Source organism: Echinops telfairi, unplaced genomic scaffold (assembly GCF_000313985.2).
Source record: "Echinops telfairi isolate 266 unplaced genomic scaffold, ASM31398v2 ScPeMD7_23;HRSCAF=83, whole genome shotgun sequence".
Classification (NCBI taxonomy): domain Eukaryota; kingdom Metazoa; phylum Chordata; class Mammalia; order Afrosoricida; family Tenrecidae; genus Echinops; species Echinops telfairi.
Genome location: NW_022103920.1, coordinates 46,464,713 through 46,487,568, shown reverse-complemented (window position 1 = coordinate 46,487,568; position 22,856 = coordinate 46,464,713). Strand labels below are relative to the sequence as shown.

The following is a 22,856-nucleotide window of genomic DNA, read 5'->3' as shown; positions in this document are numbered from 1 at the left end:
GAAAAAACAATGAAAAATTACATAATTCTGTGGATTTTTAATCTATGATGAACATAAATACCATAGAAGAAAAAGAATATAAATGTTGGGATCTTCAATGGTTAATCATTCATTTTTATTTTAAAGCCAAATTCCAAAAAGTGAGTAGCCTTTGGAGGAAAGTGCTGCTCGTGTCTCTGACAAGAGAGCGGACATCAGCGTGCGCTGCTAAACAGAAGGCCCTAGGGGAGAAAATCCAGTTGGAATTCATACCTCACTGTTAGGGGCTATCGAAAACACTCTCTGTTTCAAACATTAACACTGGGAAGCAGTTATTTTCATAAATGCCTCACTGTGTAACCACATTCTAATAACAAAAAGTTCTCTATTTGCTTAGTGAAGCACTGCTTTTGTTTTGATTTTTTGTTTCCCTGTAAAAACAATAGATATGTTCTTGCTGTTAGGTGCTGTTGAGGGCCTTTGTACCGCAGGGAAACACCGCCCCGTCCTGGACCCTCTCCTCAGCGGCTGCGGCATTGGAGCCCATTGCTGCAGCCGCTGTGTCGGGCATCTTGTGGAGGGCTCGCCTCTGTCTCACTGTCCCTCTAAGTTACAATCATGCACAGGCAGGTGCAATTATGAGAAGCCGAAATATGGGACATTATCAGAAGATACTGAGTGAAATTCTGGAAACGGAGGAAGAAAGGGCAAATAAACATGAACTGCAATTAATACACTTTACTTTGGATAGACATTTCTTTATAAATATGGAATTCCCCTAAAGATGAAGAGAACTGTATTAAAAATGATGGCCTCATTACGCTTGACAAATGATTTGTTTTATGGTAATAAAAAGTATTTAAATACCACATTGTAAAAATAAACAGATGAAATAACCCTTTACTTCCCAATCTCATGTTAAGTGGAATAGACTAAAATGGTACACAAAAGAATCATTAGATTAACTTTATTTGTTCTACTCGTAAAATATATTTTACACTGGGATCGCCTACTCTACTGTAAGCTTCTACTGAATATCTTTTCTTCAACGTAAACACAGCTGCACAATAGCACCCTTGTTATCTGTTAGCTTGTCACACCGTGGTGGCTTGCATGCTGGTATGAGGCTGGGAGCTCTCTCACTGGGAATTCAACATCAGCAAAGTCACTGCAGAAACAGCATGTGGCAGAGCTGCGGCAGAAGCAAGGACAGACTGGACAGAGGGAAGGAGCAGTGCATTTTGAGGAGTTAGTTATGCGTACCGGCAGGACATTGCCCGATAGCATTCCAGAGCTGAGCCTCTCAGGTTGAACAACACTGAAAATAAAACTGGAGAAGCGCTGTCGCCTATGGAGAGAGCTAAACTTTCAGGATCAAAATGATGCTGGGGAAGGATTCCAGATGAGATGAAACAACTAAATCACCCATGACTAATCAGAAGATAGGGTGTATGAACTATGGAACGGGGAATCAATACGGCAGGTATTCGTTGTGTGATAGATAAAGTCACTTTGCATCAGAGTAGACTAGATAGCAGCTAACAAAACCAAGAGCAATCACAAACAAGATTATCTTGTATCTACTTTTTGAGTTTGAAATTAACCAGACTGATTTTCAGGCTAGTGCGATAACAGGAAAGTGGTTTTCCTAGACGTTCGCGAGGAAACAGTGACTTGGATTGGACATTTTGAATGCGACAATCAAATGACTTCCTGTATAAGAAATAACAACGCCAAGAGGATTGGCACAGCATTCATCATCAAAAAGAACATTTCAAGATCGAAAAGTGCAGTGCTGTCTGTGACAGCATGATATGTACATGTCCACAAGAAAGACCACTCAATACAATCATTGTTCACGTTTAAACATCACTCACTAAAGTCAACGTCGATGAAATTGAAGAATTTACCAACAGCTAAAAGGACAAACCAACTGGTCTTGAAAGAAGTATGGTCAGAGGCCTCCTTGGAAGCAAAGATGGCAAGACCTCATCTTACATACTTTTGACATATTGTCACGAGAGACCATTCAGGAGAGCCATCATGTCTGTTAAGTAGAGGGGCAGAGTGGAGTAGACAACACCTAATGACAACAACAAACAGTACTTAATTGTGTCATTGTTTTGAACCACGCAGAGTGTTACAGTTTTAGATTAACAAGACTGACTGGCAGGGCCAGAGAGTAAACAACACAAAAGCCGTTTTCCTCACTGTTTCAGAAAGGATACAGATATAATCCAAGTGTTCACCGTTTTCTGTCCTCATCGGCTTTCGAAAGAAAAGCTTAATAAAAGTTCACTAATAGTTGAATAGACACTCCTTTCTTCAAAAATAAAGAGCAAATGTGTAGAAATATTTACTTTAAGATGTTAAAACTAAATATAAAATTAAATTAGAAAGATATCCCATGTAGGTTTCGTATGAGGGGACCTGGTCGTGCAGTGGTTGAGTTAAGCTAGTAGCTGAAAGCTTAGGGGTTCAAATATAATGAACTCTAGGAGAGAAAGATGTGGCTGTTCGTTTCTAGAAAGATTGCAGCCATGAACACCCCATGTATTACTCTCCTCTGGCTTCTCAGACCCTCTGACTCAGGCTAAAGATTTCTAACCCTTCTTCTTTCTTTTGCTGAAAATGGGATATTTATTATTTTTCTCAAATCTAAAATTGGCATTCAAGGTAAGACTAACAAACTGCGGGTCCTAATCAGAGGTTAGGAAGGGACTGCTATTGTTGGCACCACTCTGACCCGTCAGTAGATCAAGCTGAAGAGAAGCACTGTGGTCCTGGCAGCCAGCGTTTAGAAGATTTCATGGTTTGAGGGTTGGAGTCATCTAGTGCTCTCTTTCATTTCTATATGCTTTTTGAATTGTTCATGCTGTTGGGTAAGCAAGGGACTGCTAACTTCAAGGTTGGTTTAAAATCGCCAGACACTGCCAGAGAAAGATGAGCTTATCCACTCTCATACAGATTTCTAACCTTGAAACCTTGTCTAGTGTTGTTATGCATCAGAATCATCTCAATGGCAGTGCTTTAGGGTTTTAAGAAATAGTATAGACTTCCGTAAAAATAATACCATCTTCACATGAGCAGAAAAAAATCCAAATAATGTTTAATGATTTGTGCCATACTTGTTAAAAGGCTTTTCATTTTATCTAAGTTGTAGGCTGTAGGCTTGAACACTCAAATTCTATATTTGTTTAATAAATCAAGCATTTAAATGCAAATTTGTCACTCTGAAAATGCCCTCACTTTGCTTGAAATGATATATGCATGCAAATGAAAGTACACCAGTTTATGTTATTCTCAAAGAATTATTCATTGAGCTATCACTAAAATGAACTTAATCTCGATTTTGAGAGGCATATTATTTTTTCAAAGATTGTGTTTTTTAGCCCCTTCATGAATTACTGACCAAACTTTTACAGATCACATATTCAGATCCAATCAAGAGATTTGATAAAAGGAGATTAAGTTATACCAGAGAAAATAAAATATGAAAAATTTCCAATATTTTCCCCTAGTACATTATATACTGCTTTGTTTTATTATCTTGTTTAGATTTGTGGTTTGTTTTTTTTTAGAAAAATTCACCTTTTGTATAATAAAACAATTGTGATTTAGTTTTACACACTATTCACACATGTGTGTGTTTCTAGCGTGCAATCACTTGCTTTTCCCAGACCAAAATCCCTTTAAGGAACCTACCTGTTCTTAATTTGTTTCAGATGAATCATGTAAGCATATAAAACAAATCAGTGCTTTATATTGGTGTTCAATTATTTTCATGATTATAGTTTTGATGTTATGACACTGTGCTAGATACAAAGTCATAAGTAGCCCCATTAGCTGCTAGACAAGTTCAAATTTGAACAATATCAAATAAATAGCTGAATTCTAGCTCTCAGCTCTCAAATTCTGTCAAGCTGAAAGTATGACCATCTTGCTCTTTCTATTTAATTTATATACGTACACTTGTCTCAAGTCAATGGTCAAATTTGTCACAAAACTTTCCTTGTTATGACTATTGCCATTTACAATGTTCTTCAGTCCAGCCACAGAAGTTTCCTTTCCAATAAAAAGCTTGAAAAGTACTGGTCTTGACTTTAACATAATGGATCAAATGAAAAACAAACAAATAAAAAAATATCCCTCCCCATCCAAATACTTCTGACTCATCACAACCTAACACAGAGTTTCCAAGGCTGTAAATCTTCCCAGGAGGTCATAGCCTGATTGTTTTGCTCAAGAAGCAGCTGATGACTTTGAACCAGTTACCTTATGATTAGCAGTCCAACTTTGCTTACTCAGTAGTACAACCAGTGTTCTCTAGTAGTGATAATGAACCATCAAATAAAATTTCATTTGTTCTAGATCCTGATGTATTAAAATGCAAATTTAAAACATATATGCATTATTGTTCTTTGTTTCCTAATAGCTACCTTAATGATTTAGACAGAATAACAGCTCCCGGGTATGTTCCAAATGAGCAAGATGTTCTGCATTCAAGAGTGAAAACGACTGGAATCATTGAAACTCAATTCTCCTTTAAAGACTTGCACTTCAGGTATAATGAAATATCTTTTCTCTTAATTGATGTGTCCATCGAGCGTATGCTTGACAGGAACAGGGACCCTTTGGGCATGCTCACTAGGAGTAATTTACTTGCAGTACTATCCACTGACTGTTTTTGCCCTACACCATCCCCAAACTCCACCCCATCATGCCCTCTCCCACCTTCGTTGTTCTGAGTCTCAGGGCTGCCTGAAGTGATTCTTCTCTCCAATCAAAGTGGCTGGGTCTTGAGCAAATGGAATCTATTATTTAATTTCTCATACCTGAAACTGGCATCCTACTCTGGTTGTGTGTGTGTGTGTGTGTGTGTGTGTGCTTAATGAAGTTTAAGCAGCAGGTGCCAGAAGTTCTAGTTACTTTGCCTGTCTACCCTCCTGTTTGCATGAAATATTTTTATTAAATTTGTTTCTTTAATTCAAAAGTGCAAATCATTTCAAAGAGAATTATTTGAATATTATACCATTTACTGGAAGTAAAAGGCATATTTTCTAAGTTGTATGGGGTATGAAAATGAATCAATTATGTTCAATGCTGTAGCATACTCAAGCCCTAATAGAAATTCTATTTAAAAGTCATTCATTTACTGCACTAAGAAAAGAAAATCCATACTATAAGGCTAGAAAAAATGTTCTTTTGACAATTAAATGCCTCTCTTTATAGATTCTGAGAAAGATGGAATACCAAACACTAATGAGGAAGATGCACAATTTAGCGTTGTTAAAAATCAATATACATATTAATGAAATCACTCATGTATGCAATAGAAATGTTATTAACAACAGAAAAATGGAGAAAAATGGCAAAGCTTATTTGAAACAATTTGTGAGGGAAAAGTTACAGCATTGCTGTTAATTATTATTGGAAAATTTATTTCAGTAGAATAAAAATGTTTACATATGAAAAAGATATCACCTGAATATCTATTATGTATATAAACAAATATTTTCAAGTTAATGTAGAGGAGATATTTTCATATGAAAAAGATATCACCTGAATATCTATTACGTAGATAAACAAATATTTTCAAGTTAATGTAGAGGAGATATTCTCAAAGCATATATTTAAATTCCAGGCCCATAAATAGTTAACTTTCTAAAAGGTCAAGCCAGGTTTAAGATACTGCAAAGATTGAGATAACATGTTTTCTTGGTGATCCTGAAAGTAAGAAACGTTTCTCTTCAGTTCTGCCTTCAACATGATACTGTTCCTCTTTGGCAACTACTTTCTTAAGCCTCCTGATCTTTGATCCAGTCCCTGGAATGTTCCTTTGGGAGATCACATTCAATTTCTTCTTCCCTCTGCCCTTCTTCTGCCTGAGAAAGGCATTCCTGGCCAAGGTTCATTTCCCGTTTGTATGCTTTCTCCACTCCAAACTTTTCAGTGAAACATTGAAACACATCTCATGCTAAGCTAAGTGTGTGCCCTAAGACCAGTTAAACCAAGACTACGATCTCAGTTACCTGTCGTAGTGGGACGTGAGGACCAGAATTGCCTTTTCTCAACTTTCACGATAAATTTGTTGTAATGGTTAGAGGAGGTAAATACTAACAGAGTTATAACTTAATTTTATGATTCCTATAATATCTGCATAAAAAGCCAGGTTTGATCATTATTGTCATATATTAAAAACCTATGAATTCACCACCCTGGACATATCATACAGCACTAACTAGTTTACCATATTCTCAGGAATAATCTCTCTCATATATATTTTCTTATGTATATGTTCTTTGGACAGGAGGAAGATGAGGCTCTCTACTCCCATAAGCAGTGACAGTGTCAGAAACATAAAGGGGCATATACCTTGCCCTATTGGGTCACTATGAGTTGGCATAGTTTGTTTTTTATCAGTAAGCTCTGATAAGTGGATGACATAACCTTGCTTACTGAAAGTGAGGTGAACTTGAAGTACTTGCTGATGAATATCAAGGAATGCAGGCTTCAGTTTGGATTACAGTTCATTGTAAAGACCAAAATCCACACTATTGGACCAGAGGTACTGATAAAACAATAAAGAAAAACAAACTCATTGCTACCCAGTCAATATCAAAACATAGTGACGGTGTTAGGGTTCTGTATAGAAGCAAAACCAGGACACTTATAATAATACACACACGTATCCATATATATGGATATATACAGAACGAAGGAATATACTAATTAGTACACACAGCAGTACAGAGGGCTCAGTTCAACTCACTTCTGAGGAACAGGTAATATAATTGAAGTCCTTCAACTCACTAGGGCTGTTGGGTCCAAGGTCAAGGACGCAGATAGCTGAATCTTCCCTAGAGCAATACAGGTAAAGTTCACCCACAAGCAGCAAACAGCAGGTGGGTCACCAACAGTGAGCAGCTCAGGAGCTTAGGGAAGCAAGCCTGGATGGGAGATGGAACTAAAGCAATGCAAGATGACAGGATCCACCAGCCTCAAGCTGAAGTGATGTATACAACAGCAGCATGGCAAAGCAAATCTCAAAGAAACCTTAAGCTCTAGTGACATGATCCATGAGTTGAATGTCCCACAAGTAGTGCAGCTTCCAAATTGAGGGAGGCAGAGAGCTAGCTAAAGTAGCTGGACCCTGGTCTGGGTCGCCAGAGAGCAAGAGAGAGAGGGCCGGCCTTGCTGAGCCATTTATCTCTTTGCCCTCCAAGCAAACTACAACCTTATTAATCCCACATGTTCCTATTGTCCAGGTTGGCACAATACACCTACCTATCATGGTGACCCTATCAGAAAGGGTAGAACTGCCCTTGTGGATTTCCAATACTGTAACAATTTACAGTGGTAGAATAGAGAAAAGATTGAAGTTGTTAAGGATTTCATCTTGTTTGAAGTCATAATCAATATGCATGGAAGCATCAGCCAAGAGATCAAAGGATTCATTGCCTTGGGCAAATCTGCTGCACAAGACCCCTTTACAGTGATGAAAATCAAGGACGTTCCTCTGAGAACTAAGAAGCAAGTGATATAAGCCATGGTAATTTTGATCACCATGTAGTCGTGTGAAAATTGAACAATGAAGAAGGGAGACCAAAGAAGAATTGACGCATTTAAATTGTGGTGTTGGCAAGAATATTGAAAGAACCATGGATTGACAAAAGAACAAACAAACCATCTTGGGAAAAGTACAGCCAGAATGTTCCTGAGAGGCCAGGGTGCCAAGACATTGTCCCATATTTTGAACATGTTGTCAGGAGAGACCAGTCCCTGGAAAAGGACATCATGCTTGGCAAAGCAGAGAGGCAGCAAAAAATAAATTTACACAGTGACTACAGCAATTGGCTCAGACATAGAATTATTGTGCGGATGGTACAGGGTGGACAGTGTTCCTTCCGTTGTACATAGGATCACTATATGTTGGAACTAAATTGACGGCACCAAACAAAATCTTTGCAGGACTTGACAACCTCATCTTACTCCCTTGGGTTAGCAGTTCAATCTTATCCCACCATGCCACCAAGGCTCCTAACAGACTTGGGAAGAAATACACACAGTGCCCTGTGAAACTTCACATACCTAAGTTCTCAAACCAGGGACCCTGATCACTTCCAAAGATCACGCAGAACCTTAGGAAATCAAGTTTATTTCCTGGAACACCTGCTTCACTCATTTATCAGGTAATATAAGTATTCATAATGTTTAAATGTACTTATATTCTGAGTAAAACAGCATTTGCACAGATTTTTTAAATTACAAATATGACTTTAATGATGTTAGGTCTTCCTAACAGGCCTCCTAAGAATGAGTCTCCCTTTCTTCTTTGGTGTGTGTTTATCTTCTTCAGTCCCTTTGGAGTTCTGTGGTTGATTTTGTAAAGAATCGTCTTCAGCCATAGGAGCACCTGGAGAGCACAAACCACTTGGCCACTTCATTACTAACCCAAAGACAGCAGCTTGAATTCAGCCAATCAAAGCCAAACTCACTGTTATTGATTAGATTCTGACTCACAGTGACCCTATCGGACAGAGTAGGTTTAGTGGTTGATTTCCAAAATATCACAACCATGGAAATCCCTATAAAGGCCAGTTCTCCTCTGAAATGCAAGGGATCTCCAAGCCTTGGGACTGACGGAGAGTAGCTGATCTTAGTTGATACAGCCATGCGATCTCCTAGTCTACTTTTCCAATGCTGCCTCTAATGAAGGTTTAAGAATGGCCATACTAATTCTCTATCACAGTCGCCAACCTAAAAAGTAAGATGTTTGTGAATTGAATTGTATTGTCTAGTTAAGACTCCTTTAGATATACCATTTTCCGTAGTATATACCTACTACCTCTAAACCATCAAAACAGGCTTCAAAGCGTTTGTTTTCTTAAGAGGTTTGCTTTCTCTCTGACTCAAGAAGTGGTGTTATTAAAGTTGTCTTCTATGAAAAAGAGAACAACAGCTGCTTACTCAAGTGTAGGAAATGTAAACATGTAAACAATGGCAATCATCATAAAGACAATATTTCAGAAACTTTTTGGTGGAAAAGATAAAGAATACAATAATTCTGTTTTCCTAAGATACTTTTTAAACTACTAATAATCACTTTTTTTGAAGTTCAGTCACAGCATTCAGGTATATCAATCCTTTAATGATTGGCAACGATAAACACTTATTGTTTATTTATGTATGAAGTAACATTACCCATGAGCATACAAACTTCTGTAATGTAAATTTCTGAATATTTCAAATCAAAAGTATAAAAATAATATATATTTTCATTGTATTTCATTAAGTGTATAGGTAACAAAATGTTTTAATTAGCATTGTTTCAATTCATAGTCTAGAAATATCCTACAACATTGAAAATGAAAGGATTAATTCATATATTACAGTAGACAACTCTAGAATTTTAAGTAAGAACACCAAAATGAAAAATTCACTGCTAGTATACTGTATGTCTCATCTTTGGGTATCACTGAACTTCAACTGTCACACTAATAGATAAAATAAGTTATTTTTTAAATCATTTTATTAGGGGTTCATACAACTCTTATTGCAATACATACATACATCACTTGTGTAAAGCGCCTTTGTACATTCAGTGCCCTCATCATTCTCAAAACACTTGCTCTCCACCTAAGCCCCTGGCATCAGCTCCTCATTTTTACCCTCCCTCCCCGTTCCCCCTTCTCTCATGAACCATTGATAATTTATAAATTATCATTTTGTCATATCTTGCCCTGTCCGACATCACCCTCACCCACTTTTCTGTTGTCCGTCCCCCAGGGAGGAGGTTATATGTAGATCCTTGTAATTGGTTCCCCCTTTCCAACCCATCCTCCCTCTACCCTCCCAGAAGTTATTCTTACAGATCTTAAAGTACTACGTAAATTTAAAATGCTATGCAAATATTAGCTCTTTTACTGTTTATAAAGCATTACAGAGACAACTAATTTAGAAATAGATTTATAAGGATTTATCAGCTAATTATATAGAAATGACTGTTTTCCCTAATTACTTCATGATTTGAAAACCAAACCAAACAAAAAAGTATTAAAAAACAAATGGGATACAAAATATAAAGGTTAGCAACATGGATCTTTAGAATCTTTATATTTAATATAGCTGCTATCAATAATATTTGAGCAGAATTATGTCATAAATAAATTGTGTTTCTGAATTGTAAATTTGAATAATGTAAACCATGGTTATTGTGTGAAATATGAATCTATTTAACTTAGGGGTGAGTTTGGTCACTCAGAAACTATTATCTCAAATTAGCTTATTAATCTGTATTATTTTTCATGTATATTTGTACATAGACTATATTATCTACTTGGATTAGGTTATGTCATGACATTACAAAAAAAATTCTGGTATAGTGTTTATTCTAGTGATAGAATTTATTTTAATAAATTATGAAAGTAAATGAAAAAGTATTGCTTCATAATCATACCAACTTTATAAAACAAAAAATTAAAATGTAAAATGATTGCTCCTCAACAAGTCATCCATTTTAGTCTGTACTGTTATGAAGAAAATTGGCATCCTCAAGAGATTCAGATAATTTTCCTTTTAAGTGTTCTTTGAGTTTTGGGAACAGAAGCCTGAAGGAGCAAGTTCAGGAAGATAGGGTGGTGAAGGACGATTTCCTACGGAAATTGTCAAAGCACAGTCCTTGCTACCTGCCTAAGAGTGAACAGATGCATCCAGTGATAGAGAAAACTATTTGGAAAAAAAAATGTTCTGACCCTTTTCCACCCAATGTGCTCTTCCGTTTTCTTAAAACTTTTTCATAATAGACCACATTGATCATTCTATCCCCTTTGAAAAAAATCTATCAATTCCTTTGTGATACCCCAAAGAGTTGCATTAACCTTCTAAATTGACTCTCTGCCTTGAACTTAACTGGTCCTGCAGATCTCCTTGGAAGCCAGTTTTTTTTAAAAAATCATTTTATTGGGGCTCATACAATTCATCACAATCTATACAACATCAATTGTGTAAAGCACACTTATACATTTGTTGCCCTCATCATTCTCAAAATTTGCTTTCCTCTTGGGTTCCTGGAATTAGCTCCTCATTTTCCTTTTTCCTATCCCCCTCCCTCCCTGCTCCCCACTCACTCATGAACCCTTAATAATTTATAAATTATTATTATATCTTATCTTACACTGCCCGGTGTCTCCCTTCACCCACCCCTCTGCTGCCCATTCCCCAGAGAGGAGGTTAGATGTAGATCCTTGTGATCGATTCCCCCTTTCTCCTCCCACTTCCCTCCCGGTATCGCCACTGTCACCACTGGTCCTGAGGGGTTCATCTGTCCTAGATTCCCTGTTTTCAGTTCCCATCTGTACCACTGTGCATCCTCTGGTCTAACCAGGTTTGCAAGGTAGAATTGGGATCATGGTAGTTGGGGGAGGAAGCATTTAAGAACTAGAGGAAGGTTGTGAGTTTCATTTTTGCTATACTGAACCCTGAGTGACTCATCTCCTCCCCACTACCCCTCTGCAAGGTATGTCCAGTTGTCTACAGATGGGCATTGGGTCCCCATCATGTGCTACCCTCATTCATGATGATATGATTTTTTTCCCTCCCGCCTTTGGTGCTAGTAGACTGGTCCCTTCGACACTTCATGATCACACATGTTGGTGTGCTGCTTCCACCTGGGCTTTGTTGCTTCTGGGCTAGATGGCCGCTTGTTTACTTTCAAGCCTTTGAGTCCCCAGACGCTATAGGTCTCGATAGCCAGGCACCATAAGCCTTCTTCACCACACTTACTTATGCACACATTCATCTTCAGCGTTTATGTGGGGAAGGTGATCACACAATGATGGTTTTTGTTCTTTGGTGTCTGGTACCTGATCCCTTCAACACCTCATGTTCACAACTTGTGTGCTTCTTCTCTGTGGGCTTTGTTGCTTCCAAGCTAGATGGCCGCTTGTTTGACTTCAAGCCTTTAAGACCCCAGACGCTATATCTTTTGATAGCTGGGCACCATCAGCTTTCTTCACCACATTTGCTTATGCACACGTCTGTCTTCAGTGATCATGTCGGGAAGGTGGGTATCATGAAATGACAGTTTAGCTGAGCAAGGTGCTCTTGTATTAAGGGAATGTGCATGAGGAGGCCCAATGTCCACCTGCCACCCTACTACTAAACCTATAAATATGTGCAAATAGGTCCATCTCCCCCATAATTTTAAATATATTTACGTCTGTATTTAGGCTTCTATGTATGTCCTTTGCCTCCTACTCCTATTCTCTATTTTCTTACGTTTTCCTCCTGTCCCATTACCATGTTCAGCCTTCATTCTGGTTTCAGTAGTTCCTCTCAGTAACCTTGCCCTTGGTTTGATTTAGCCATTTTTTAAAAGGCACCCTATGGAGATGAAGATGCTCACACTACTGAGAGCCCTTCTCTGCAGCCATCCACCGACTGTCAGCCGTGCTGACTGTGCTTCACTGGGAATGTAATGAATAGCCTAAATGCATGAATATGTGAATAACCTAAAATCCTACTAGCAATTCCTTTTGACTCACTCTATTACATTTTTCTTTTGATAATTATTTATCTCGTTTAGTAAAAAGCATACAATGCTAATAGCAATTATATGTATTTGAGGTCTCTGGCTGCCTTCAGATTGTAAATCCTTCCACTTCTGTTTTTACTTTATTATAATCCTGGAGGAATTAAGAGATACTGGTGTTATCCTTTGTGTCTGCAAGGATATGCCCTCTGTTTTCAAAACTAGACACAAGGAAATGATTGGCTTATACCTTTGGTCCATGGCCGTCTGTTATATTGACACCTACACCCCTGTGGATATTCTCGTACATGGCCTTTTAAAAAAGTTATGCCAATTCTGATACAGACAAGTATCTGTAAGTCCCATTCAACGTGACATACTCAATATAAATTATTATTCTAGTTGAATTTTATTATATAGTATAAGATGTCAGAAATTGTGATTTTTGTTTCCAAGCTAGCCATAGGCTTAAATAATGAACAATGAACACACGCAACAAATCCATTAGCTGCAGAAGCATGATCAGCCTGTAGCTAAGCTAGTAATATAGGGCTTCTGCAAGCATAATATAAGGCAGTTAACTCTTTCATAATCATCTATTCTGATACGAAGTGTGGATAATTTTGCGTCGTCAAATACTTAGCCACCTGTTTAACATAAACTCATAAAAGTCAAGAGCTTTGCCAACTGTTTAGAGCAGAACTATTAAACTCAACTGATTGTTCAATATAAACACAAGGCCGTTTGCAAAATAACTAGTGTTCAACAGCCCCCTAAAAATCTCATCAGTGAATTTCTAGTTACATTAAGTGAATGTTTCCCTTAACATAAAAATTCTAGCATAAATATCAGGGGAAAATAAAGACAAGTTATTACAACACATTCAAAGATAAACCTTTACCCAAAATAAGAGTAATCAATTCAATTTAGCATTATTACATCTAGTTCCATTTAACACGATTAAGGCTTTGCTTACTTCACTATGCAAGGAATCCAGAATATTCAGAACCCACCTTGTTGATTCTCCTCATTGTTCTGCACAGGTTTTACCAAGCTGAGTGTCCATGCAGCAAGGACACGTGCTTGTCGGATTGCTAGTGTTCTCTGCCACAAAATGCAGAAGAAGGAGCTCTGTATTGTTGTTGTTGTTGTTTTCTTGCTTTCATCGTCTCTTAATACAAGAGACCATTTTTTTAGTCAGACATATAGTAAATTACTATTCTATTGTGAGAATCTCCAAGTTGTTTTAATCTATTGTAATAATTTATAGTATCCATCCTGAAATAAAATTTAGAGGAATAGCTAAAATATGAAAAGAGGTTTATGAAAAAAAATCATGTATTATGCAACACCAAATAAAATCTAATTTTTCTTATAGCTCACATAATAACCAAGAGAATCTATAAACACAAACTGACGTCAGTCTGCTTAGCTAATTAGGTCAATAATAGCAGGAGGCATTAAAGACGTGTTCAATGCCCCTTGGACCCATATCTCATGTCAATCTGCATTAGGAGAAAAAAAAACTAGAACAACAACAACATTATCAAATGAGCCATAAAATGACAAATTTATTTGAGGTCAATCTAAGATAGACTTTTAAAAGACATTTTATCAATTTGAATAATACCATAGTCTCAATAATCTTTGTCTTCCCTTTCTGAAAAGAGAACTAAATTTAATCTTGTTGTAGGCAACTGCACGATAAGATGAAAAAGCATGGGGCTAAGGGTTTATATTACATATGTTCTATCTCTTACTGAGTTTGGGAGAAGCCACTTACTCTATCAAAGGTTGAGTTTCTTTACTTTATAAAATGATTGTAATTTTATGTGTCCTTTTTACCCAAGAATTGTTCTGAGGCGCAGACAGAGTCATAGACAAGAATGTATTTCCTTGCATTGGCTGGACCAGAGCTTCACTTATCCTTGCTCTATGAGTGTGCGGTATTCCGTCACCCCAGCCCTGTGAGTTCTCACAGCGGTACGTTTTACCTGAGGACAACACCTGTCCCTCACCTGTGGGTTTTACAATCCATGCAGCCCGCAGGGAAGATCCATTGTCAGAGAAAGTGAGGAAGACGTCATCAAGGGGGCAGATAGGTCTGCTCTTCCGCGTTTTTAGCTCAGACATTTTCAGGTGCTTTAATTCTCAGGAATGCCAATGAAGACCATATGTTGCAGAAAATAAATATGTAGGACGTATATGAAGTTCCCCGTCCCTTTCTCCTGAGGTGTTGTAACTTCCACAGAGTCCAGACATTGGGAATACTCACATCCTGAAAGCAGTCATGACTATTTTTTATCTTGGAATCCTCTGTAATCCCACCCCCAAATCACAGTTTGAAAAATGTTTACTATGAAATACATGAAATTATCCTTTCTAAGGTAAAATTTTGGGCCACCGCTCAGGAAACTTGATCAAATATACAAAGTCAACTTAATCAGAAGAAATTGCTCAGAAATTCAAGATTTGAATATAATCTGATTGAAATTAATGAACATGATTAGAGGAAGGAAGTCTAAGTGAAAATACAGTGAGAGGGATTGGGCAGGCAGATAGTAGAGCAAAACAGGGACCAGAAGTAGCTGAAAAGAAGGCGGAAAAGCAATGCTAAAGCCAATCTAATGGAGAAAATTTAGCCAATGTGTCCAGTATTTTGATTATTATATTATTGTCAGAGCATTGTGCTTTCTGAGTAAAATATTCCTTCCATCTAAGTACCTTTGTCATGACAGCAGGTTTGGTTAGTGTCCCAGGATAGAGTGCCTATATCAAAACACAAGGGAATTGGAGCAAGACAAGAACGATAGACATTATTAGATGTAAAAATCTAGTGCATGTTAGGACAGAGGATGGTCTTAATTTGAGAAGGTCAAAGGCATTCAAGAGCCTCAACCTACTGATTCTTCACCTCCAACACACCCAAATCCTCAAGTTAATGTATCATAAGTACCTCTAGTCTTAGCAAGTGGATGTATACATACTTATCAACTTTCAAAGCACAGCTGTCAGCCAAAGCTGTATGGTGCTCTTACATATCAGCTTCAACAAATATTAGTTGAGTAAATAAGGCTTGTGCACGTTGCTAAAGGTCAGATCAGAAAAAACGGGAATAATCACTTTACCTATGTCTTCGGTAAATGTTTATGGCAAGGTATATGAGTTCATTGTTGTGCTTACAGGATCAGAAGATAGTAAACCTTGTACTAAAGTTAAGTAACTACATAAACAATTGTTATCTGCTGCCTCTGACTCATGGCAACCAGAACTGTTCTCCTGAAGCTTTGTCACGGCAGTGATCCTGCAGAAGTTGATGGTCAGGCTTTATTTGGAAGGCGCTCGTGAGTAGTTTCGAACCACGTAGCTGTGTATTAAATAAAGGCGATACCCGTGTAACTAGTGATGTGGGAATTACAGAGAATCAATGTTAGGATCTGAAATCAATTTCTCCCATGTTTCATAGTTTAGATGACCTCAAGGTAGGAAGAGATACAACTGTATTTTCCCACTGTTTCAAGTTGCTTTTCCAGATTAAAAAAACAAACAAAATAAATTGCAAAGTATAGACACACATTTATTTTCATTGTTTCCATAGGAACTTTGAGTATTTTTGAAATTATACCTACTGGGTAGTTTTCAAGGTCTTTGTTTAATCTTAAAGTCAAAACTCTGGTCCCTCTATAATTTTTTCATATCTAACTGCAGAAAGCTTTAGTCATCAGTAGCACTCAATAACAGTGCATATAATATTCTTTATTGACATTAGATTTTAATTTCCAAATCACATGACTATTTGTTTTGGTATGGCTATTTTCAATTTATTGCATGAAGGACTTAAACTAATCTAAATTAAAAGTGGACCCCAAATTGTTACCTAATACAAGAGTAAGACAAAAAGTATTGCTGTACAATCACATAAACCTTTATCAAACAAAACTATTAAACTATGAAGCTCTTTATTGACATAGTCATGTCCACACCCTGGTTTCCCTAAGGGATCTAGCCTTCTGACACTGGTGTTTCCAACTCTCAGTCCCTTCCACAAAGAACCCTGCATTCTTTGATTTATATCATATCAAAATGGCAGTTTTGTATCTTTAAAGATTCACATAATACTCCTTTTAAATGTTCTGACTCAGTGCAGGGCAACATCTTCATCAGCTTTGGTCAAACTGAAAGGCTGATGGGAAGATCGGGCCTTTGAGCTACCAGATCTTCCCACAATGCTTTTGGCACCCATCAAGTCAAAACCATGCTGAGGCCAAGAATTTGCCTTAAAATTGAAACTGCACAGCCACAAGCGATTCCCAGATTCAGCAGGTCTCAATGGTACCTCGACGGTCATCTTCCACCTGTTTCTAGACTTCAACCATTCGCATCGTTGATTGCAGTTGATGGTCTTCCCTTTTGTTGACTAATCGTTGAAGTTTTCCTAACTTTCCTTGAAGTGCTTGATGACTTAGAAGCTGGTGTTTTAGGGAGCATAACATTCCCAGAAGTGTGTTGCAAAGCTTCATTGAGTTGAAGAGATATGCGTTTGAGTGTTATTCAAAAATGGGTGGATCTAAACTATTAAGGACATGATAGATATTAAACACATAAAAACAAACAATTCAGTTGTTGAGTGCACTTCGCCCTCTAAAGGAAATGGGCAGATGTGACTGAAAGTGAAGTGGGGCTAGGATGTGAAAGATGAGAAAGTGGAAGCTTGGTCATAAGGGAAGGTGAAGTATTAAGCATATATCCTGGTTCCGTTCTTGAACGACTGCATAAATCATGGTGCTTCTTACCAAATACAGAAAACGAAGGGTGGGTCAGGTTTTCAGATGCCTCTTCCCAATCACTTTCAAATTTGCTCAGACAACACCCGGTCTTCCTCTGTGCTGCCTCGGGCTTTCACATGCTCTCATGGCAGTGATCCAACAAGGAAAACAGGAGCTCGTTGAGGTCTCCGAATTCTTAACAATAACACACATGTCCTAGTAGTGAGACCACAAGCTTTATTACACATTAATTAGGACAAAGAAGAAAGGGTAGGCTTCATTTCACACAAAGCTCATCTCCCCTCAGCTTCAACAGCTCACATAGGAAATGGACCAATTGGACAAAGGGGACCCAGGGCCTCCATAGCCCTGTCCAGAAGGTTTGCATGCTGGGAGACCTAGAATAAGGGAGCGATGGAGAAAAGGGGAAATGCCTCTTGATGCAGTCTGGCCTCAGGATTCGTGAAGGTTATGTGGTCATTATCCCAAACTTGGTAAGGTCTACAAAGAACATCCCTTCCACTTCCTGCATCTGTCATTAGATCTTTCAAACACACCATTGTATAGTTCATTACATATAGACTTTACCTCTGCATGGGCCCTCACTCCCCTAGAGAACATTCTTTGATCACAGTTTCAAGGTAAAGGTTGCTGTCTCTGAAACGTTGTATAATAGAATATTTAGTATATATTATCCAAGTAGCTTTCGTGCTTTTTTATTTCTACCAGAAAGAAAACTCTTTAATATAGCAAGTTGACAGTTGTTTGAATGAACAATTATTGAAAAGGTTAAGAAAGATGACATGTAAGAATCACCGTATCAAAGTCATAAGACTTCCAGTTTTCTTCCATGTTTTCCTAACTCAAGTATGTATAAACCAACTGCAAACTCTTAATACATTACTTACTGAAATTCTAAACTAATTTGAATAAATCAGTTGTTTAGGGTCCCTGTGTGAATTATTTCACTCTAGTTTGCATGAAGTATTCCTGTTGAGCAAGTGGTTAAGCCCTAATCTGCTGAATCTGCCCAAATGGTCAGCAATTTGAAACCATCTGCTAGCTGCTCCCCAAGGGTGAGGTAGAGGGAGGGATGCGTCTTTACAACCATGGGGACTCACTCAGCCAGTTCTAGATGGACACTGTGAGTCAGGCATAGGTTTGAATTTTTGGAGTCATCTGGAAAAGAAAAGGAGAGAGAGAGAGAGAGAGAGATTCTTTTGCAGAAGTGCCTGAGTTAAACAAATGAACCAAACACCGTTTATGTTATACTCAGTAAAAATCAAATGAGTTATTTTTAAGATACAAGGGCATCTATGGATAACACTAAAGTTTAGTGTCAATGTACAATTCTGGCATTGTTTCCTGTTGAAGGATGTTTGATGTCGGTGGACAGAGATCAGAGAGAAAGAAATGGATCCACTGCTTTGAAGGAGTCACCTGCATTATCTTCTGCGCTGCCCTCAGTGCCTACGACATGGTCCTCGTGGAAGATGAAGAAGTGGTAAGTCTCAAAGTAAAATCTCAACTCTGTGCCACTTTCCACAACTCCATGCTTTACGATGCCTAACAGTAATATTTAATAAATAATAACTCTACATATCTGTACACCTAACAGAACAGAATGCATGAAAGCCTCCACCTTTTCAACAGTATATGTAATCACAAGTATTTTGCCACCACCTCCATCGTCCTGTTTCTCAATAAAAAAGATCTGTTTCAAGAAAAAGTGACGAAGGTGCATCTTAGTATCTGCTTTCCTGAGTACACTGGTAAGATACCATCTCTTAAGCTCCCTAACAATAAATTATTTTATAAGCATATATTTTCTTATCTGTATCTTGACATTTACTATGAGGAAGATAAGACTTGTGGTCATTTTTGAGTCATTCGTGTGACTCAGGGTGGAAGAAGTTTACAATAAGGTAGCAATTGGGCAATTTCCAATTAAGCCAAGCCCTAATGAATAAACAAGGAAGCAATTAGAACGTTGTGATTTTACATATCAAATGAAGCAGAAAACCAAATTACCTTAAACATTATAATAGAAATTCAAATTCAATCTTGGCATTTAGGTGGCTTTACTAGTGTAGAACTTAGTGTACACTAGTTACACTTAGTGTACTTTACTAGTGTAGAACTTAGTGTCTCTTCAAAGGCTAAATTCACTTTGCAGAGAGGAGTCAGAGAGACGCCATGAGGATCAAGGTCTTGCTTCATTTGCTGGCTTCCCGGGGCCTCAGGTTTCTGTGCTGATCTTGTTAGCCAGAGACCATAAGTGGCAAGGTTATATAGAAGGATTTATTTTTTAACTTCAGGGACAACTTTTTACATAAAATATTTTTATGGTACATAGCTGTTTTGATTTACATTATGATCTAAATGCAAATCCAATTAATAAAATTATGTGAATGAAATTGTGTAACATAAAAGTATGATTATTTAAATGAAAATTCAAACCCGATTTTACCACTCAGGTACATGAGGTAGCACAAATGTTATTAGGGACAGACTGTTCTGTCAAAATATATATTATGTTAGTTAATATATTATTTGTGCTTCTATATATTTTCCTATAATTATGTGCCATCTATCCATACACTTATTTAACAGTTAGTTAAATATAAACATGAATTAAGCTGAATATTGCACAGTAAAGATAGACTAATATTTTAGGGTAATCTACTATTAAAAATGTCCTCAGAGAATTCTAGTTGTTGCAAGATGTAGGGCAGGGTGTCATTCATCCTTAGAAAACCTTCACTCCACTGCTCCAGGCTGTGTGAAACTTTCACTCGGCATATTTTCCAATGAACACAACCATCGGGCATTTTTATTTGTGTTGTGTTTGTTTGCTCGCATGTTTTATTTGTGTTTTACTCCAAATTGACACTCTGGGTGTCCTTCTACAAGATGAAACTTTCTCAGGCACAGCCTTTGTCATTTTACTGCTCGTGAAAATTTCTACCAGGAGCAACTCTCAACAATATTCCATATCTCACATCAGATCCATCAACCACATGATCCATAACAGGTTGACTTCACCTGTTTTACTTGATTTTCCCAAATTTTCCTGGGAAAATCTGTCATTTCCATCCAGCCAGTTTCTCCAAAGCTCACATTCCCTCCCCAAATCTATCCTCAGGTCTATTGGTGTAGGCATTCCTACATTTTAATTCTCACTAAGATCGTGTATCTCCCCCTTCCCAGCTCTCCACCAAGATTTCACTCAGATATCACCTGCTAATGTGCATCCAGGAGCCCTGGTGGTGGAGCAGCGAAATGCTTGGCTGTGAACTGGGTGCTCTGTGGGAGAGAGAGGCACGTGGGAGCCAACCACCATAGGAGTTGTAGCCTTGAAAATGCTATAAGGCAGTGCATAAAAATGTACTGCCATCAAGGCAATTCTGCCTCATGATGACCCAATAGAACAAAGTAAACCTTCCCTTATTACAACTGTTTACAGGAGTAGAAAGCCTATCTCCTGTGGAGTGACTAGTAATTTTGAACGGCTGACCTTGAAGTTAGCAACACAATACATAATTTTAATATACCCTTTGTCCTATAGGGTCCCTATATATTAGAATAAACTGAATGGCAACATGTTTTTAAGCATATTCATTAATAATAGTATTTATCTTCCTTTTCCAGTACACATTAAAGCACAAGTATACAGATAGTCACACAGAGAGCATCTGACATATATTAGACTTATATTACTTATCAATATTGGACAAACTTGTTAGTACATCAACTGTATTGTAAGTTTTTTGAGGCATGTGTCACCTCTTAGGTTAAGGATGGTTTTCAGCACAATGTAGACACCACTTCTGGTAGTTTGTCCTTGCTGTGAACAGCACCATACAGAATGAAGGCGTGGAAATCCTTAAAATTTATGACTGGTAATATTTATGATTTTGTTCTTTGTAAACTACAAATAATGTATATTTCCTTAATTTTTGAAATTCTATTTAACAAGGGCCTAATACATTTGAAGATGCAGGGAACTACATCAAGAATCAATTTCTAGACCTGAATTTAAAAAAAGAAGATAAAGAAATTTATTCCCACATGACCTGCGCAACAGATACCCAAAATGTCAAGTTTGTGTTTGATGCAGTTACAGATATAATAATCAAAGAAAATCTGAAGGACTGTGGACTTTTCTAATTATTTTTTCTTTTCCATTTATGCTTGTGCATGCTTTCCAAGTTACAAACAGTGAAAGGTTCCGTGTGATGGGTTTGGTTTGAATAATTATTAGCAGACATAGATGTATACATAGGATTATAAAGCAAAACATTTTTTAAATGTCTTTAATGCAGTGTCATCTGTACCTGAATACATTTAGAATATTCTTGAACATTAAGTTAAGGAGTATCTTTCATTATTTCGAGTATACGAACTTACATATTTTGGAACTCTGGAGTCCCAGTTCTGGTGTATCAATCACATGGTATTTGCTTGGAAGTAAATTTCTAGATTGTAATCTATTCTTAATCACAGAAGGATTGAAAGTTCAACAATTTTCATATTGTTTCCATTGACTATATGTTTAAAATTAATTTTTACTGATAATGTAATCATCCTTGTACCATAGAGACGATTTAAAAATCAATCACAGGGTATCTGATTTATCAGTCACCTCTCTATTCAGCTTAACTGTAAAAGAAATGTTTAACTTGTCATTGTTTGTTCATGAGGAATTAGGCATGCGAAAGAAGTGCAACTATATTATCGACTGTAAGTTTTTCCTTTAAAAAATTCCTTAAAGCTGGGTTTCTCCCTTAGAGTTGAGGATTTCCATAATATCCCTTCCTGTGCTATTCTAGTTGAAGAAAGAGGAACATTCAAACTTGACCTTATCTGAGTATTTACTAAGGTATGTGAATCCTACAGAATTTTATTATTTTTCCAATGGTTGGCTTTTGCAGAAGTTAAGGATGCCTAGAACTTTGCCCCAGCAGTCAGATGCAGGAAGGTAAATGGAACAGCCAACCCTACTGGGGAAAATCCCCATCTCTCACACCACCCCTACTGATCCAGCTTGTATGGACACAAAGAGCTATGAGGGCTTAACAAGAGTCCTCAATAAAATATCAATTCCTACATTTTATTTTAGATTAGTATGAAATAAAATAGCAATTGATGATAATGTGGGCTACTGGATGTAGACTGCAAAAGACAGAAATGACTTAAGGTATCAGCACTGTTACATATTTTAATATTGCAAAATATTAAAAATATGCTGCATGCTAATAATCAAAGCCTACATTTCAAATGCTAACGTGTGCCCTACATACTTAATAATATCATTAGTGAACTGAAAATATAGTATCTATCTTTTAAAAAGTATATACCATTTAAAAATATGCTTTTCATACATGCCGCAGTAGTGTTTATTCTGGACACTGGCAGAAACTGACATATAAGTCATAATATTATATGAGTGCATGATATTTTAACTACTCTGAAAAGAGAGTAAATAATGTACTAACAGGATCAGTCAGATACAGGGAACATCGACAAACAATTCACTCCTCTGCTGCAGTAGATTTAGTTGCCCTCAGTGTTGCTAC

The 22,856-nt window shown here is 37.3% G+C and overlaps 1 protein-coding gene across 2 annotated transcripts in view; it reads left to right on the top strand.

The window, feature by feature from the left end:
- The window catches only part of GNAT3 (G protein subunit alpha transducin 3), a 35,872-nt gene extending 14,322 nt beyond the window's left edge, over positions 1-21,550 (top strand). For both annotated transcript variants that reach the window (XM_045288864.1, XM_045288863.1), the window contains 4 exons: positions 4,415-4,543; positions 18,652-18,781; positions 18,896-19,049; positions 21,257-21,550. In XM_045288864.1, coding sequence (XP_045144799.1) covers positions 4,415-4,543; positions 18,652-18,781; positions 18,896-19,049; positions 21,257-21,447 — 604 coding nt within the window. In that variant the 3' untranslated portion in view covers positions 21,448-21,550. The remainder of the gene's footprint in view (positions 1-4,414; positions 4,544-18,651; positions 18,782-18,895; positions 19,050-21,256) is intronic.
- The last annotated feature ends 1,306 nt before the right edge of the window (positions 21,551-22,856 follow it).